The sequence below is a fragment of the Lepus europaeus genome, chromosome 4, assembly GCF_033115175.1.
Source record: "Lepus europaeus isolate LE1 chromosome 4, mLepTim1.pri, whole genome shotgun sequence".
Taxonomy (NCBI): domain Eukaryota; kingdom Metazoa; phylum Chordata; class Mammalia; order Lagomorpha; family Leporidae; genus Lepus; species Lepus europaeus.
Window position 1 is genome coordinate 93,281,161 of NC_084830.1, and position 20,248 is coordinate 93,301,408.

The 20,248-nt window shown below is 37.6% G+C and overlaps 1 protein-coding gene across 1 annotated transcript in view; it reads left to right on the forward strand.

The window, feature by feature from the left end:
* The window catches only part of PXDNL (peroxidasin like), a 547,360-nt gene that overhangs the window by 510,959 nt on the left and 16,153 nt on the right, over nucleotides 1–20,248 (forward strand). Inside the window, exon 20 of the mRNA XM_062189595.1 lies at nucleotides 12,851–12,965. Coding sequence (XP_062045579.1) covers nucleotides 12,851–12,965 — 115 coding nt within the window. The remainder of the gene's footprint in view (nucleotides 1–12,850; nucleotides 12,966–20,248) is intronic.

Consider the following 20,248-nt stretch of genomic DNA (forward strand, 5'->3'; position numbering starts at 1 on the left):
TCTCTCTCTCTCTCTCTATATATATATATATATATATATATATATATATATACATTTGCAAGGAAAATGATAATGTTATTCATGCTCTAGTTGAAGAAGACTGACAATTACTGGTAGAAACAATAGCCAACACCATAGGTGTCTCAGGTGATTCAACTGGAACAATTCTGAATGAAAAATTAAAGAGGAGCAAACTTTCTGCTTCATGGCTGCCAAAGTTGCTGCACCCAGGTGAGGTGCACTGAACATCAATAGCTTCAATGAGAATTTTAAACAAGTGGGATCAAGTATTTTGTTAAAACCATTCAAGCAGCTCTTCTAAGACATTGACAGGAGATTGCATGGGCCTTTTCCAAGTGTGATCCTGAAGACAAAGCAGTCTAATCAATAGTTACCAAAAGCAGAAAGTGGTTGAGTCAAAGCAAAAGCAGAGCAAAGGTCACAAGAATGTTTTTCACAATGCTCAGACATTGCGTTTGTTAAATTTTTATAATGTCAAAGGGTGATAATATCTGCCTATGATGACAGTATTTTGAGAAAATTGGCCAAACTTTAACAGAAAACACCTAGGAGAGCTTCACTAGAGAGTCCTTCTCTACCATTCCAGTGCTCCTTTTCATTCCTCTCATCAATCACGAGCAGGGGTCATCATTTGCCTTAGCAGTTAAGTCATCAGTTAAGAAGTTCACGTCCATATTGGAGTGCTTTAGTTTAGTCCTGGCTCTGCTTCCAATTCCAGTTTCCTGCTAATGTGCACATTGAGAAGCAGCAGGTGATGGTAACCTCTATATGGGAGATCTGGATTGAGTTTCTGGCTGTTGCTGGCATTTGAAGAATGAACAAGCTGATAAGAGCACTCTCTTCTGTCTGCCACTGCCCCTTGGATAAATAATTTTTTTTGAAGAGTGATTTTGTGAGATTTTCAGTGGAAATTCCTTTGATTTTTTTTGGCCTTCATGATTTGGTTACTCTTGATATCTCATTGTTTCTAATCTTAAAAATTCATTCAAGAACACCATTTTTATTCAGTTAATTTGTTTTAATATTTTTTACTACATTGACATGGTTAAATTCCTAGGAATCTCAGTTTCTTAGGAATGTACTAAATGACTAGTAGCATTACTTACAAAAGTGTCTTTAACTTATTGGAGCTTATGTTGAGAAACGAAGTTTACATTTTTACCTTTTAGTTTCATTTTTCATGGACTTTTGAAGTCCCCCTTTTTTTAACTTTTATTTAATGAATATAAATTTCCAAAGTACAGCTTATGGATTACAATGGCTCCCCCTCCCCATAACTTCCCTCCCACCCACAACCCTCCCCTTTCCTGCTCTCTCTCCCCTTCCATTCACATCAAGATTCATTTTCAATTCTCTTTATACACAGAAGATCAGTTTAGTATATATTAAGTAAAGATTCCAACAGTTTGCACCCACATAGCAACACAAAGTGAAAAATACTGTTGGAGTACTAGTTATAGCATTAAATTACAATGTACAGCACATTAAGGACAGAGATCCTACATGATATTTTTTAAAAATTGATTAATTTTCTATGCAATGTCCAATTTAAAACCAAGTTTTTTTTTTCATTTTCAATTATCTTTATATACCGAAGATTGATTCAGTATATACTAAGTAAAGATTTCATCAGTTTGCACCCACACAGAAACACAAAGTGTAAAAATACTGTTTCAGTACTGGTTATAGCATCACTTCACATTGGACAACACATTAAGGACAGATCCCAAATGAGACTAAGTACACAGTGACTCCTGTTGTTGTGAAGTCCCCTTTTAACAAATTTTACTTTAGACAGATGACCTTCCTTTTCAGAATCTTATGCTAACAAGTTTCAATGCAGCAATCTTGACATTTTAGTATCAATTTAAGCTAATTTTCCATATCAGCTAATCAATAGATCAAGAGTCTCTGCATAACGTTGTAAGGCACTAAAGATGCAATTAGGCAATATTCAAAGTCCTTATTAGCAATCCACTTATTTCAGTAAACTCTTTAATTGGTACATGTTTGTGTCATAAATCAAATACATCAACCTCTACTGATATCATTTCTTTGAACACCAATAACACAATTATTTACTCTTCAATTATTTTTGAAGTGAAAAATTACACCTGATGCAGGTGATACTTTTCCTAAGATAAGATGAGTGATGTGCTAAGGTGCCATGTCACTCAATGAAATGAAACTTCCTTCCAACAAAACAATTTCACAGTCAACAGATGTATATTTTCTACTGGGACTTACGGAACCATCTGGTCTTGTAATTTCCAGCTGCGTGCTTCACATTAAGTTTTGTCTTTAAAGCATCGAGTAATTGTAAATACAGTACATTTTATGTACAAATGTAAATATGTTTAGGTTTACTCATCACTTTCTTTCATATAAATTGTGCTTATGTCTGTAAACTAATGAAAATTTAATTTCTTCCATAAGAGACTAATTTTATTGCCATAATATTTCTTGATGCTATGGTTGTTTCATGCTCAACATAAAAAGGCCTTCAAAATATTACTAAAGAAGTAAGATTTCAGCAATTCGTATAAAGCTTTAGTGATCCAATTAAATTGCCCTGTGTTCTCAGGTTTATCTTTGAAAGCTGTTGCTATTTTTAAGAGTATACCACAAGCACCTCTCCCACTTTCCTTGGTTCCTTGAGTACAAGTGTCTTGTAGGAAAAGCTTGTTGAAATCAAGGTGAGAACAAATATCACAGCAGGAGAAAGGACACTAAATAGCCTTGAAATAACATGAAAGAAGGTGCGCACTCAGAAAGTGATAACAGTTAACGAGTCAAACTCTTGTTAAAAACATAGTTTTTACATCAAGAATAGCCACTTCCTTGCAAATAAAAACGAACCAAAAAAAAATCCTCTCATAAGTATGGAGAATAAGTATCTGCATTCACTTAAATCTCTAATATCCCAGGGAAAAAATAATCTCCAGGTATCAGAACTAGGTAATTCATAATTCATTAAGTTATTAAATTATTAAGAATACTTCTCAATACTACAAATTCATTTGTCTACCAGATACAAGAGGTGTTCAAAAATCTTGGAAAAATTCATATTATCATAAAGTATGTGTGTGGATTTTAAACCATCCTTTTGCATCAGAATTAACATATTTGATTTCATTTTCTAAGTACCCTTGTAAATATCTTTTAGCATTACTATAAAAGTTTAATCCTCCTTGTACTAATATTATCTAAATGTTGGCTTTGACGAATTTGAAATTTGGCTTTAATTATGGTCCCATGGGCAGAGAAATATGCAGCAAAAGCAGGGAAGATGACCTGCATGCCCTTAGGGAACAGCAACAATGCAGACACTGAAGAAACCTTATGAACCAATTAAAAAAAATAAAATAAAGGAAGCTAGTACACATAGCCATGCTGAAGTTTAAGAGAACTGTGAAGAGCTGATGGTTCTTACATGTATCCAAAGGCAATTTTTGTCTCTACAATATCAACAAAAGATATACTTATTAGAATATTGAGAATTATCAAATATAAAGCCTAAGTCAAAGTAAATCAGGTACCCAAATCATTAGACACAGGAAAGGCAATAACAATATTAAAGAAAGCTGGTTTAATAGGAATAATGCCTCCACTGAGTTAAGCAGTGAACTGTATTTGAATATTACAAGTGAAATCAGTTTATGAGAAACTTATCCAAAACAAGACACTATCAATTAAAATTAACATTATCTTCATACCCAACATTGGATCCTATCCATTAAAATTAACATTATCTTCAAAGATGCATTAAGAAGTTTTGAAAAATTGGTTTTATACTAGACCACAAGAACACTAAAATTACAAACAGCAAATGTCACATTGAACATTAGGTACTTAAAAATGTTCATGGAAAAATAAAATTAAAAACTTTTATTTTGATGCAAAATATTTTGAATTCATACATATGAGAAGTCTTCACAAGGGTCATGGAGAAATATGTATTATGAAAAATACTAGTTATGAATTTCAAAATACTTTGGACCAAAATATACATATCTTTAATTTTCTTTTTTCCTAGATTTTTGGGAGTACCTTCATGTTTTTTACCACAATGTAACTAACCTGAAATTAAATAATTGTTTGAAATATTTAAACATTTTAAAAGAGTTTGACCACATACTAGTTTGTCAAGAATATGAAAAGTCAGTGGACTACCTAAAATAAATTAATGGAAACATTACATGTCAGAATTTATGGGATACAGGGATGGGTACAAGAATGCATTTATATTCTTTATCATTGAAAGCCTTTGTTATTCAAAAATAAATGATTAAAATATGAAACAAGATGTTAAAGAAAATGTAGTCCAATAAGTATGGAAGTCATTAGGAAGTCGTAATATCAGTATAAAGTGAATTGATTATGAAACTAATAGTTGGTGTAAAAAGTAAAGGAAGGAGAAGTAATACCATGTAAATAAAAATAAAAGAATTAGATATTCAAGAAAGGTAAGTAATTATATGTTAGAACATTATTTAACAAATATTGTATATTTATAAAACATAGACTACATGATAACATATATGATAACCTAACAATGACATTTTCTCAGTAAGCAAAAAGAGAAATCTCAAATGAGAGTAGGATTTAGTTCATATTAATGATCTTCCTTGTAGTTCTAAGTATGAAAGTATCTTAGGTTTTTGCTTTTTGATGCTTTATTTTCAAAGTTTGATATAAAAAATCCCTTGTTAGTTTTTCAATACTCTTCCAAAATTAATGATAATAAATTTATTTATTTATTTTATTTTTTAAAGGGCCACAGTCCACATAAATAGGTAAAATTTTGGTGTGCAATATATTAATATTACTGTACAGCTCTTATCATGAGAAATAGTCTCCTCATTCAAGGAGAGTGTCAGTTGCAACATGAATGGCTGTTGAGATGGACATATCCTGACCTATCCTCTAATGAGTCAGACCCTTGTACTAACCCTTCCCGTGGGACCAAACCTGTGACCTGCTTCTAACCAGTATGCTATACAAAGGTTTGGGATATTGCTCGTGTGATTGTGTTCATCAGATAAGACTGTCTAGCAGATGGAACAGGGCTGGACTAACGCTTGGACAGAAATTCCATGTGGGTGGCATGTACCCAGTTACTTGAGCCTTCACTTCTGCCCCTCAGAGTCTGCATTAGCAGAGGTTAAGCTAGACATGGAACTGGTGAAATGTAGGCACCTTAGCCAGCTGGCCAGTGCCCAGCCCTCAGGGATTTTCAATCTATGGAGTGCAGCATTGGCACACTGGTGTTACGTGGCCACATGCCTATGATTGATTCATGCAAAGATGAAAGATGGCCTGGGCTAATGTAGCTTGACTTCCTTAACTGTCCAGGACTTCCAATTCATTCCAACAAAGTGGAATAGCTAGAGATCTTCCTGTAGCAAGCTGCTGCCCTGAGAATCCCATGATTTGGTTACTTGGAAATCCCGAAATTCCCATCCTTAATATTTGTTTTATATGTGTTCCCTCCTGGGTTAGATCAGATAGGGGTCTGCGTTTGGATGTGATTCCTAAGGATGTGATTGAAATCTATGTATATGTAGAGTAACCCTTTCCTTTTTTTTTTTTTTTTTTTGGTACTGGCTGGCAAGCCATGTCAATACTTTTCTACCAATTTTTCATAGTAATACCTTCAAAACTAAATTCCTGTACACTTTTAAAAAGAGAGATATTTATTTATTTGAAGGTCAAGTGACAGGTTATGAGCAGGCAAAAGAGAGAGGGAGGAAAAGAAAGAGCAAGAGTGAGAGAAAGAGTGAGAGAATCTTTCATCTGCGGGTTTCTCTCCAAATGGTCAAAACAGCTGGGTTGGCCAAGCTGAAGTCAGGAGCCAGGAACTCCATTCTGGTCTCCCACATAGGTGGCAGGGACCCAAGCACTCAGGCCATCCTCCACTGCTTTCCTAGGCACACTAGCAAGGAAGCTGGATAGGAAGTAGAGTAGCACTCTGATACAGGATGCCTGCATCCCAAGTGGTAGTTTAACCTGTAGCACCACAACACTGATCCCAATTTCTAGTACTTTACAAAGTTTCATACATTGTGCTATGAAGCTGAAATGTTTTGGTGGAGATAATGTCAAAATATGACATTTCATAACTATAACATAGGAAAACACACATTCCCAAAATATATACATTCAACTGCTTTAGGGCAAAATACATTTTCATAGTCGTGGAACCTTGAAAAACAGTTTACAAACATATTTTCTCAAGCTTTAATCCAATAATTGTGTTTTTGAGGGACCAGTGTTATAGATAAAAGCCGCAGCCTAGGAAGCTGGCACCTCACATGAGTGCTAGTTCATGTCCCAGCTGTTCCACTTCTGATCCAGCTCTAATGCACCTGAGAAAAGATTGGTGCGTTTGAGCCACTGCACCCACTTGGGAGACCGGATTGAATTTTGGCTCGGCTCAGCCCTGTTACATCCATCTGGGGTAGTGAACCAGTGGATGGAGAAAATATCTGTCTCTCTTTCTCTCTCTCTCTCTCTCTCCACCCCATAACTCTGACTTTCCAATAAATAAATAATTCTTTAAAAATATTTTCGAACATAAATTACAAACTTATGAACAAAGATAATATTTATAACTTTGGCATTATGCAAACATTACTGATCAGCTAAGTTAAGTCAGTTATCTTATGGTCTCAACTTCCCAAACAATAAGAGCGACCTCTACTGAGCCTCTTCTGTGTGGGTCATTCTTACTTACTAAGTGCTTTACTTATATTAATTAATTTACTTCTCTCAGCACCTCCATGTGATGAGTTGTATTTTCAACCCCATATTAAAGTTGAGAGAAATGGAGTCAAAAGGATGTGGGAAGAATCATTATGTTCTCCAAATTGGATACATGAAATACATGAAATTTGTTCCCTTTATATACATTTTAAAAATTAAATAACTTCTTCAAAGTAATATACGTTGAATGTGGGGTAGACAGGATACAAAGCCAAAGGATGCCACTCCTCCAAACATACTCTTAAAACACAAAAATGGATAACTCAGTTCCATGAAAGGAATTACTTGGCCTTTTTGATTTCTTTCCTTCATTCTTTTATTAAAATATTTATTGAAGTGTCCCATGTGCAGGTACTCTGCTAAGGATAAACTGGGAGGTAGGACAGAGTCTTCCTCTTTGCATCTTCTGGGATAGGGAGGTCGTGTGACAGATGTGGGCAGGGAGAGCACAGGGAGCCGCGAGATTCACATGACTTGTTCTTAGCAGTGCAGGAAGGACTTCCTGGAGAAAACTGATTGGACACGTGCAGTGTTTGTTACTCAAGGAGGTTAAATACAGCTGGAGCTGGATCACTGACCACCAATTGTTCACCAGGGGGAAATGAGGCTGGGAAGGTCAAGAAGTGAAGTGCAGGGAAGGATATGATGTGAATAAGTAAGTATAGGGGCTGAGTTCACAGAGCCAAGGTGGGCACAGGGATGTGAAAGGGGATCAACCCTGGAACCCTGAACACTCACTCACACATACCCCTGCACACACATAAACCTGCACACACGATCACCTATACACACAAGCTTGCACATATGTTACGTTATGCTCCCTGAAAATGAGTCGTATGGCTGTATCTTCATCCACATCTGCTGGTGTCTGGAAACACTGCTGGATTTCATCCCTCAAGTTAGATGTAGATCAGAAATTTGACAATACTTTTGAGCTGATCTAAATGTAGATCAGCTCCTTTTACCTTCCATTCTGGACCCATCAGTCCATTCATTTAGATAACAAACAATAGCTCCATTATAGTCATCTCTTTAATATCTATAGTGGATGGGTTGTAGGTCTCCCCCCAAAAAAAACCTAAATTTGCAGATTTTAAGTCCCCAGTATAAAATAGCATAGTGTTTGTGTATAACATATGCATGTCCTCCCATATTGTTTAAATCATGCCTAGATTACTTATAACACCTAATACTGTGCAGATGCTATGTGAACAACAGTTACATGGTATTGTTTAGGAAATAATGACAGCAAAAATGTCTTTCCACATTTAGTATAGATTCACTTTTTTCAAATGTTTCAATCTATACTTGGTTGAAACCAAGGAAGCAGAACCAGTGGTTACAGAGCAATGACTGTTTTCTCAAATTTCACAATCTGGAAATTTGTAGTTGTCTTGTGACTTGTGTTTTGTTCATTGTCTTCTTTAGTGTAGCTACTAAGAGGCTGGTCTTATGAATTTGACCATAGATTCAAATCTTGTGTCTTCTGTTAAAAACCTGTAGGACATAGGACAAGGTAATATAATTTCTCCGTGACTTAATTTCCTAATGTTAACAATGAAGATAATAATGTCAATGACAGGTTATTGTTAAGTTTCAAATAAATAACTCATGTGAAGTCTAAGCGCAGGGCTCAACCGTATGTGTATACATATGTATACATGAAACTGCAAATGATAAAGGAACTCCCTCCTTTCGCTTAACAGGAAACTGCCCTTCGGTAACTAATATACTTATAGTCCATAGTATCATTTGCCAATCTGTTACATAGTAACCTGTTATCCCATAATAGTTGTCTTTTTTTTTTTCATGTCTCTTCACAGTTTTCTTTTTTTTTTTTTTCGTGTCTCTTCACTGTTTTCTTTTCTATTTTTTTTTATTTAGTAAATATAAATTTCCAAAGTACAGTTTATGGATTACAATGGCTTCCCCCCCCAATAATTTCTCTCCCACTCGCACCCCTCCCATCTCCCACTCCCTCTCCCATTCCATTCACATCAAGATTCATTTTCAATTATCTTTATATACAGAAGATTGATTTAGTATATATTATGTAAAGATTTCATCAGTTTGCACTCACACAGAAACACAGAGTATAAAATACTGTTTCAGTACTAGTTATAGCATTACTTCACATTGGACAACACATTAAGGACAGATCCCACATGAGCAGTAAGTACACAGTGATTCCTGTTGTTGACTTAACAATTTGACACTCTTGTTTATGGTGTCAGTAATCTCCCTAGGCTTTAGTCATGAGTTTCCAAGGCTATGGGAGCCTTTAGGGTTCACTGACTTCAATCTTATTCTGATAGGGTCATAGTCAAAGTGGAGGTTCACTCCTCCCTTCAGAGAAAGGTACCTCCTTCTTTGATGGCCCCATTCTTTCCACTGGAATCTCACTCACAGAGATCTTTCATTTAGGTCTTCTTCTTTTTCTTTTTTTTTCCAGAGTGTCTTGGCTTTCCATGCCTAAAGTATTCTCATGGGCTCTTCAGCCAGATCTGAATGCCTTAAGGGCTGATTCTGAGGCCAGAGCACTATTTAGGACATCTGCTATTCTATGAGTCTGCTGTGTCTCCCGCTTCTCATGATGGATCATTCTCTCCCTTTTTTATTCTATCAGTTAGTATTAGCAGACACTAGTCTTGTTTGTGTGATCCCTTTGACTCTTAGACCTATCAGTGTGATCAATTGTGAACTGAAGTTGATCACTTGAACTAGTGAGATGGCATTGGAACATGCCACCTTGACGGGATTGTATTGGAATCCCCTGGCACGTTTCTAACTCCACCATTTGGGGTAAGTCTGATTGAGCATGTCCCAAATTGTACATCTGCTTCCTCTCTTATTCCCACTCTTATATTTAACAGGGATCACTTTTCAGTTAAAATTTAAACACCTGATAATAATTGTGTGTTAATTACAGAGTTCAACCAATAGTACTAGAACAAAAAAAATACTAAAATGGATAAAGTATTACATTGTGCATCAACAGTCAGGACAAGAGCTTATCAATAGTTGTCTTTCTAAAATCTACTGATCTGTTTTTTTGTTTTTTTTTTTTTTAAGGTCCTTGATAAAACCAAATAAAATTGGCCAGTAGCGAAAATTGTAACAGGAACCTGTGGTGATCAGCTATGACTGGCTGGCAAATTTCTTTGTGGTTCATTATCTTGTGAAATGACACACCCCAGTCACATCTCAGCAGCCATCTTTGAACACATGACATGTATACAAATGTGATCTACTAATGTACATGATCAAGTAAATTCCCACACCCTTTTCCTCTGCACTTACCATGTTCGGTCACTGAGTTGTGTGCCTCGTTTCTTTTAACATCATAAATTCCTAAACTGCTTTCTGAACAGGGAGATGGATTTGGGTTTTGTTGTTATTTCGCAAGTCCCCTTACAAGTCGGTAATAATACATTTCCACTTCTCAGAAGATGCACTCTCTTCGTAGTGAGGGTGTAAGTACATGGGCTTGCGTGTTCAACAATACCCACACATACAGAAATAGATATGTCTGCATGGATGTATTGATACAAAATAGTTATGCATTGGCACAAAGCCAGAGCAGTTACCCAATTAACATATTGTTTAAATTCAGATACTGTTTGCCAAAGAGGTAGTGCGCAATCAAGGATGCTCTGCTGCTTTGATGGTAATGAGAGATAAATACCAAGGTGAATTAAAAAAAAAAAAGATGTCGGAAATAAAGCACCTTCACTGCCACATTAAGAAAGCGCTGTGTCATTCCTGCAGCGCGTGAGTAGCTTCTGTCCTCAGGTACTTCTCTTACGTACCCGTGACGTCATACACTCTGCTGTGTGCTTGAGAGGTTTATATATGCGATGTTGTGCTGTCTCTTGGTGCTTTGTGGTCAGTAAATTCTAAAGTTCCATCTTTCTTTAAAGTAAACAAGAAACCATGAGAGTTGACCTGAAATATTTTCTCCACTTTGTTTTCCATTTGTATGTGAATTGGGAAAGGAGATACTTGGCTCATCTGGAATTGCTGTGTTGTGCTGGGGAGTACACTTACTATTATTCAACCTCAGGAACCAGGCCTGATTGTTTTTATTTTCCATATAGTGCCTCGTCTAAAACGTTAAATCAGAAAGTTCTCTATAAATTTTTACTGACAAAGCAGTGGGCTGTTCAGAAATAGAAAAACAAAATGTCATTACATGATTGAAATTTACATTATTTAGTTGTATTGTTTTTATGTCTACTTTTTCTCACCCAAATCTGCATGGATTCTGGATTATTGATAGACTACTAAATTGAGGTAACAGTGTAACAGTCAGGGGAAGCTGGCAATTGTAGATCCCTTAGTGTAATGAGAAACTTTTTGTTGAATGTCTTCACTTCATCAACATGAAAGTAGCAAGAGAAACATTTTCAGTAACATGCCTTTGTCATCTGTTTATTGGCAAAGCTGCTGGCCGAGGTATGTTCTCATTGTCCTCATTCTACTTCTCATACTGAACAATTTTCTGTTCCTAGAAATTGAAGATCTTCATGTTGCTTCTATTTTAAAAAATTAATTTAAGAGGCAGAGGCAAAAAGGGACAAGAGAGAGAGACCCACCTGCTGGTTCTTTCCTCCCAAATACCCACAACAACTAGGACTGGGCTGGGCTGGGACTGAAGCTCAGAACTCAGTGTAGGTCTCCTACATGAGCGGTAAGATCCAGTTACTTAGGTCATTATCTGCTGCCACCCAGGTTCTTTATTGGCAGGCAGCTGGCATCAGTAACAGCTTGAGTCCTGGAGACAGGAAGGAAACCCAGGCACTCCCAGGTGACATGTGGCCATCTTAACTGCTAAACTATATGCTCACTTCTCATTCTGTTTTCTTGATTGTCCAAAATCTCCCACCTGCCCTAGGCTTGCTTTGTTATAGTAACTCATGCTTAGAAATGACCTTTCTTTGTTAGATATATTTCCAGAATTTTTTTTTTATTCAGTTGTGGCAATAGATGATGTGACCTTACAAGAAGCTTTGGTTTTTCTTCAATGAACTGTGTTTGGAAATTGAAAACATGGATGAAACTAAAAAAGGTAGAAGTGGCAATCAAAAAAAATAAATTATAACCATGACCAATATTCTAGGCACATCACTGTTACATGTGATAATGCAGACTTCAGTTGTCTTTACTTCCTGTTCCTTAAGAAATAGCTTGATAATAGCCCAACACAAAAGACTGTAGATTAATGTTTCCTTACCTACCAATATATCCTGCCCACTGCAGAATAAGACACTGTCTTCCTAGTTCTATTTTTTCCCACCAATATTAAGATCATTTTCAGCTTTGTGTTTAGTAGTTTTACTGTGGGGAAAGAAGATTCATATGTTCCTCTTTGAAAAGTCTTTCCTGTCTCTTTTTAAAAGTTTTATATTTATTTACAGAAAGATTTTTCCCATCACTCATTTTTTTGTGGTTAGACACATGTAACATAAAATTTTCCATCTTAATCATTTTTGAATGTAGTAATAGCTATAAGCACTTGTGCTATAGAGGTCATTAAAACAACAACAACAACAACAACAACAACAACCACCTATCCCTAGTTGGCAGCAGGTGTGAATGAGACAGTTTCTGAGAAGCCCTGAATTCCGAGGATCTCAGCTCCATTTTCTGTCCCTTTTCTCATTGTGTCCAGTCCTCAGGTGTATTAAATGCAACAACATGCAATCAGCACCCTGACTAAGATTCCGCCTCAACTTCCCGGCGGCTCTTCTGAAACGTGTTTCCTACCTGCCATTGTGAAAACAGATTCAGAGACATGCAAACCAGTTGTCTGTGATAGGGCGCTCAGCAATGTTGAACTGGCCTACCAGCAGGTCTCTCACTGGCTCTGGCTCTCTCCTCTCGGTCTCTCTCATTTTTACGCTCTCTCTCTTGCTCTCTCTCTCTCTCTCTGGGTCTGTCTCTCTGTCTCATTTGTGAGATCTGTCTCTCACCTCTCTCTCTCTGGTCCTTAGAGAAGTCATCTGGACCAAAAGCACAACAGCTCATCTCATGTGATTCTATTGTGGATGTGTTCTCCCCACAGACTGCAGGAGTAGAGGACAGCCGAGGACATCCACTCCAGAATCTCGAAAGAGACGCTCTACTCAATACAGCTATCCTGGTAAAAAACATATGGACTTAAGTGATCTAATGATCAGGTATGTATAGAAATACCTCATTTCTTTAGAGTTCTGAAGTTAGATTTACTCTGATCTGCAGTTTGAGGCTTTTTGTAGATGCCAGAGCTGATTTATACCTTAGCCTGCTTCTTTTGACAATAGCGAAATACCCGAGTCTAGGTATTTTATAAAGAGAAGAGTTCACAGCTGTGGAGGCTCAGGAACACGGCACTGGTGTTTGTACGGCTCTGGTGAGGACCTCTGCATTGTGACATGGTAAATGGCAGCATGGTTAGAGGTCACGTGATGAGTCAGGGATCAAGAGGGATTCAGGAGTCAGGCTCCCTCTTTTTTTAGTACTCTGCTCTCCTGAGACATAACTAGGATCCTACAAGAACTACATTCATGGTGGTCTCCCACAAAATGGCATCTCTATGGATCCCACAACCTCTTAGCACCACCACACTGGGGACCAAGTTTCCAGCTCATGAGCCTTTGTGGATATACTGACAACACATTCAAACCCAAGCAATGTATTTACACATAGGATCAGTATGAAAAGGAGAAAACACAATTTCTGTAGTATATTTGGGTTCCATTTTATTCTGGAATAGCATTATGGAATATACTCAGCGATGGATTTTACTCAATAAAATGAAGAAAATTGAGTACCATAGATGACATTTTTGATTCCTTCAATCACATTATAGGTAGAGATGTTTTCAAGTTCTTTTTGATAATATGAAACAGTGCTTTCTTGTAAGGAAAGTAATGATATTTATCAAGTTCAGTTTATTTTTATTCATGAATAATGTTTTACAACAAGGCCAACTTTGAGACCAACATGGAATATTTTTCAACTCTTAGAAAATTAAGAAATGCCAATATTATTTCTTTGAAGTTTCTTAGGGTTCCTTTTATAAAATGAAACACTAATTTTGCATATATTTACTTCTTGCGTTTTAAATTTTTATTTATGAGGTAGAGAGATAGAGACAAAGGCAAAGACAAAGAGAGATTTCCCATCTGCTGGTTCATTCCACAAATTTCCACAATTTCTGGGACTTTGTCAAGGATGGAGCCAGGAGCTGAGAATGCAATCCAGGTCTCCTTTATGGATGGCAGGAACCCAATTACTTGAGCCATCACCAGTGCTTCCCTGGGTCTACATTGGCAGGAAGCCGGAGCTGAGAGGCAGACTTGGGAGTCAGACCTAGGCACTCTGATGTGGGCCATGGGCTTCTGAATACTGGATTAAATGCCTGCTCTTATAATTTATAGATTTTTGATTCATCATTCACCTGAGAGCCTCTGAAAACAGAACATAGTACCTTATACATTGATATGTCCAGCAGCTTCATTTTATTGAACAAGCATACAATATATACCATATAATTAAATTGTCAAAATGAACTTTGCAACTTATAACTTGTATATATGTAAAGCATCTAATACTTATATAGTATCTAGCATTTTATAGGCAATCCTTAAAACACAAAATGATAGCAAATGCTGTGATAATGATCAGCACGTGCTAAACATGCTTTTAAACACTGCTTAAATATTACTCATTCAACAAAAGCATTTGTGTAAGTACTGCTGTGAAATCCAATGTGAGTGGTATAGAACAAGGTCTGATTAATTTTAACCAGAGACCATTGACAGGTTATATGAGAGGTCATCAAAATGTACATGGAAAATTCATATTATGAAAAAATTAATGAACTTCAAAAATTTTTGCAGCAAAATAAATTTATATTTTAATTCCACTTCCATGAACTTTTTCAATTACTCTTTTTTATTTTTTTTAAATTTTTATTTATTTATTTGACAGAGTTACAGACAGTGAGAGAGAGAGAGAGACAGAGAGAAAGGTCTTCCTTCTGTTGGTTCACCCCCCAAATGGCTGATATGGCCGGCACTACGCCGATCCGAAGCCAGGAGCCAGGTACTTCCTCCTGGTCTCCCATGCAGGTGCAGGGCCCAAGCACCTGGGCCATCCTCCACTGCCCTCCCGGGCCATAGCAGAGAGCTGGACTGGAAGAGAAGCAACCAAGTGTAGAACCCTGAGCCCATATGGGGTGCCGGTGCCGCAGGCGGAGGATTACCCTAGTGAGCCCCTCAATTACTCTTATGAACAGATTAGGCTATGACTTGGCCAAGTTTAAGGAGTTTGCAGTTTGAAAGAATAACATGGGCAAAGTCACAGAGGAAAGGAAAATGATGTTTATTTGGAGAATATCAGACTGGTGTGACTAAATGAATTGGTGGGATCAATAATTAGAGATGACAAAAATTCTGGAAGTACATTCGGTGAAAGAACGTTGAGGCAAGAGCAAGAGTCTTATGTTCCAGGACAAGAAAATCTATTCTGTGTGGTCCTGAAGCCACTCCCACTAGTTAGAATGTTGACCAGGAGTAGGAACCCCAGTGGAGTCTACAACATGTGGTGTGGATGCTGACACCATTGCCTGCCTTCTGTACTGTTCTATAGCTATGTTCAGGTCCCACCATGGAGATTTATTTTTCTTGCTTAGATATGCAATTTCTATTTTTCATATTCTTAAGACTCAGGGTGGCCTCATTGGTTCCTGCTTCCATAGTGCCTCAGCTAAAGATCATTTGATTTCATTTTTAGTCTTTCCAACATTATCAAAGTTTTATTAGATCTAAACGACACAACACTGTTTTTAGTTTATCATTGGTCTGACAATACAAAGAGAAGTGTTTTGTTTTGACTTGGAATTGCAGACACTTTAATGTCCTTTGTATACTGCTGTGTACTATACTTGTTTAGATTGGAGAGGGTCACATACTGCAGCCAGCATTCCCAGATCACATCGGCAATAATTTCACATTTGTTTTCTGTGTGTGTTCATCTTTCTTGCATTTACCCTCTTATCTTCTCTTTCTTGTTTCTTTTTCAAAGTTTATTTACATAATGGGGTTCTCTCTCTCTGTGTGTGTGTGTATGTGTGTGTTCAAGATTTAACTATTTGAAGGCAAAGTTATATGTAGAGAGAAACAGAGAGCTAACTTCCATCTGCTGATTCATACCTTCTTACCTCCAAATGGCAGCAATGGCACAGGCTGAGGCCAGGAGCCATGCACTCCATCTGGGCCTCCTATGTGAGCAGCAGGGGCTCAAGTAGTTGGACCATCTTTCAAAGCTTTTTCAGGCTTACCTGCAGGTAGCCGGATCTCAAGTGAAGCCGCTGGGACTCCAGTGGGCACTCTTATGGGATGCCAGCAGCACGTGCAGTGGCTTAATCTGCTGTGTCACATTGCCAGCCACCAGGCTGTCACCTCTATTCCCACTCTCTTTATTCCATCTCGATTATAAAGTGAGCCTGCCTTTCAAAACACTATTCAATAATTAGAATTAGGTCAGCTTAATGGATATTTTCTTCTTTTTTTTTTTTAAAGAAAACTTTTATTTAATAAATATAAATTTCAAAAGTACAACTGGCGGTTCCCCCCGCCCCATAACCACCCTCCCACCTGCAAACCATCCCATCTCCTACTCCCTCTCCCATCCCATTCTTCATCAAGATTCATTTTCAATTATCTTTATATACAGAAGATCAACTTAGTATATACTAAGTAAAGATTTCAACAGTTTGCACCCACACAAAAACACAAAGTATAAAGTACTGTTTGAATACTGGTTTTACCGTTAAGTCTCATAGTACAACACATTGGACAGAGATCCTACATAGGGAGCAAGTGCACAGTGACTCCTGTTGTTGATTTAACAATTGACACTCTTATTTATGACATCAGTAATCACCCGAGGCTCTTGTCATGAGCTGCTAAGGCTATGGAAGCCTCTTGAGTTCACCAACTTCGATCTTGTTTAGACAAGACCATAATCAAAGTGGAAGTTCTCTCCTCCCTTCAGAGAAAGGTACCTCCTTCTTTGATGGCCCGTTCTTCCCACTAACTTACAGACTTCTTTCATTTAGGTCATTTTTTGCCAGACTCTCTTGGCTTTCCATGCCTGAGATACTCAATTGATATTTTCTTTTCTTCCTAACAATATCCTGAGTTTCACGTTTGATAAGAATTTGAAATATAGCAAAATCCAATGTCTGGGTTTTTTCTTTCTTATTTTCTGGTACCCTCCGTAACTGGTCCCTTTGATCAGGCTTAAAATGATTCACAGCTATCCACGGAGGGAAAACAGCCTATGTAGTGGTTAAGCGCAAGGACTCCTGTTTTGTTTTGTTTTGTTTGTTGTAATCCTGCATTGTATCCCGGCCGAGTCATTTGACAGCTATTCACTGTGGGTAGGATAACAACCTTCTAAGATGCAGTATTCTCTACTTGCACTTCTGGGTGAGTTGAGCAACTTTCTGTGCTCTCTAGCGCTCACACCTTTGCCTAGCGCAGAGCAGGCGCCACCTGCTGGGAACTCCATGTGAGCCTGGAGTTAAATGGGATTCTCATTTAACCTTCCTGACTGATCCAGCTCCTCTTCCCGCAGGCAAAAGCTTTGCCTGCTTATTTCTTTGTTTATCCACTCATTCATTTTTTTCTTGGAGATTCATAGTGAACTTATTTTCATGATTCGATTTTCAATTTTTTCTATGTTTTTTTTCCAGTTAAGAATAGAACAAGACAATAATTTTTAAGGTGAAAGAATCAGTGTTTTTTATGAATTTAGATGCTCCTCCATGTTTACAGTTTTTCAAAAATTATATGTTGCTTTTATTATGGAAATTTTTAGAGAAAAAAGTAAATTAAAAATACAAATAGTTGTTGCATTGAAACTTTTTTTTTTTTTTTTTTTTTTTTTACTTTTGACAGGCAGAGTAGACAGTGAGAGAGAGAGAGACAGAGAGAAAGGTCTTTCTTTGCTGTTGGTTCACCCTCCAATGGCCGCCGCGGCCGGCGCACCACGCTGATCCGAAGCCAGGAGCCAGGTGCTTCTCCTGATTTCCCATGGGGTGCAGGGCCCAAGCACTTGAGCCATCCTCCTCTGCACTCCCGGGCCATAGCAGAGAGCTGGCCTGGAAAAGGGGCAACCGGGACAGAATCCGGTGCCCCGACCAGGTACCTGGTGTGCTGGAGCCGCAAGGCGGAGGATTAGCCTGTTGAGCCACGGCCCGAAACTTCATTCTTGAATATTGGAGACTCTCGCCATTCTCATTTTTTTAATTGAGCATACAAGTGATTCTTTTCTTATATGTGAATGAATTTTGCTAATTTTGTAAAGTAGCATATAATACTTTTTATGGATAAAATTTATTTTTTAATACTGTTGACTCATTTCACTTTGTTAATTTTTATTGTTCTAAAAGCAATTAAAATCAGGCCTACCCCCCTGAATGTCTTTCAAGTATATAATGAAGAATTATTTATCCAGTAATCTGACCATGAGTATTTGGACTATTTCCATATTTTGGCCATTGAATAATGCTATAATGAACATGAAGGTGCGTATATGTCGTTGGGGATCTTAATTTCAATTATTTTGGATAAATACACAGAAGTAGGATTTGGAGATCATATGTTACCACTTATTTTATTTTTTTAAAGATTCATTCATTTATTTGAAAGTCAGAGTTACACAGAGAGAGGAGAGGCAGAGAGAGAGAGAGGTCTTCCGTCCGATGATTCACTCCCCAATTGGCCGCAACTGCTAGAGCTGTGCCGATCCAAAGCCAGGAGCCAGGAGTTTCCTCCAGGTCTCCTACACGGGTGCAAGGGCCCAAGGACTTGGGCCATCTTCTACAGCTTTCCCAGGCCACAGCAGCGAGCTGGATTAGAAGTGGAGCAGCCGGGTCTCGAACCAGTGCCCATATGTGATGCTGGCGCTTCAGGCCAGGGCATGCATTCACCCGCTGCACCACAGCGCCGGCCCCAACACATTTTTTAGTTTTGGAGGAAGTTCCATTGTGCTTGGCTACATCATTATACATCCCCACAAACTGTGCATAAGCATTACCTACGTATGTCTTTTGCTCTTTTGATAGTAAGCACCTTAAGAATTGTGTGATTGCATTTCATTGTGGTTCTAGAGGACATTGTCCTAATAGGACAGCCACAGGAAGACAAAGTACTCCATAATTCCATCTAGATGAAAAATTTTTAATAGTAAAACTCATAGAATCAGATAATAGAATTATTGCTTCCAGGGACTAGGGAAAGGAGGAATTCGGAGAATTGTTGCTCAGTGGATAGAGTGTTTTACAGGTTGAGTAATTTCTTGAAATCTGTTGTACAACAACTTCCATATAGTTAACAGTATATTATTGTATTTTTAAAGATATATTAAGAGGAGAGATTTCATGGTAAGTGTTCTTATCAGAAAATCAACCAACCAACCAATCAACCAAACATACATAGGAAAAATCCCAAGGGAATTTTTGGAGGTGATAGCTATGTTTAATTTCTTGATTATAGCACCATAGAAATAAGCACATCTTCAAACTCATCAAAATTTGTACTTAAATGTGTATTTTTCAATTTAAGAAAGTATTTGCTGATTAATTTGAAAGGCAGAGAGAGAAAGGTGGATGGACAGATTGGTGGATGGATGGATAGACAGATAAGTAGATGGATAGATAGAAACTCTCATCCACTGGTTTACTCCTTAATTGCCTGCAACAGCCAGTACCGAAGTTGGGGTCTATAAACTCAATCCAGATCTCCCATGTGGGTGACAGTAGCCAAATTACTTAAGCCTTCACCTCTGCCAGTCAGGGTCTGTATGAGCAAGAAGTTGGAATCTGGATCTGGAACTGGGAATGGAACCCAAGCACTCTGGTATGGCACATAGGTGTCCTAACTAGCATCGTAACTGCTAGGCCAAATAAATGTCCCAGGGTACAATTTTAAGGTCGGTCTCTCTGTATCTCTCCTTCTGTCTATCACTTTGCCTTTTGAATAAATAAATGAATCTTTAAAAATACCAGTTACACTTCAATAAAGCATACAAATATAGTCATGTTGATATTAATATAATGTACTTATTTGCTCCCTAATACAAATGTGTTTTCTGCTTGTGTATTAATCAGTCTTTCCTGAGAAATTTGATGACAACACCATCATAATTTGCATCCATCCATCCTAGCAAAAAGCCAGATGCATAGCATGCACCCAGCACATACTCATTAAACTGTGAATTCCATACAAGATCTGGTCTTACCGACACCAGCAACTCCCTGTGTTTCCACACTGGGTATTTGAAGCTTGTTTATATTGTAATACACTCATCCAGGTTTCTTTATGATTAAGCCTCCTTTGATTAGACACTGAGTATTTGCAGGAGAGAGTAATACAAAAATAAATGGTCTAATCATCATTATTAGCATTAT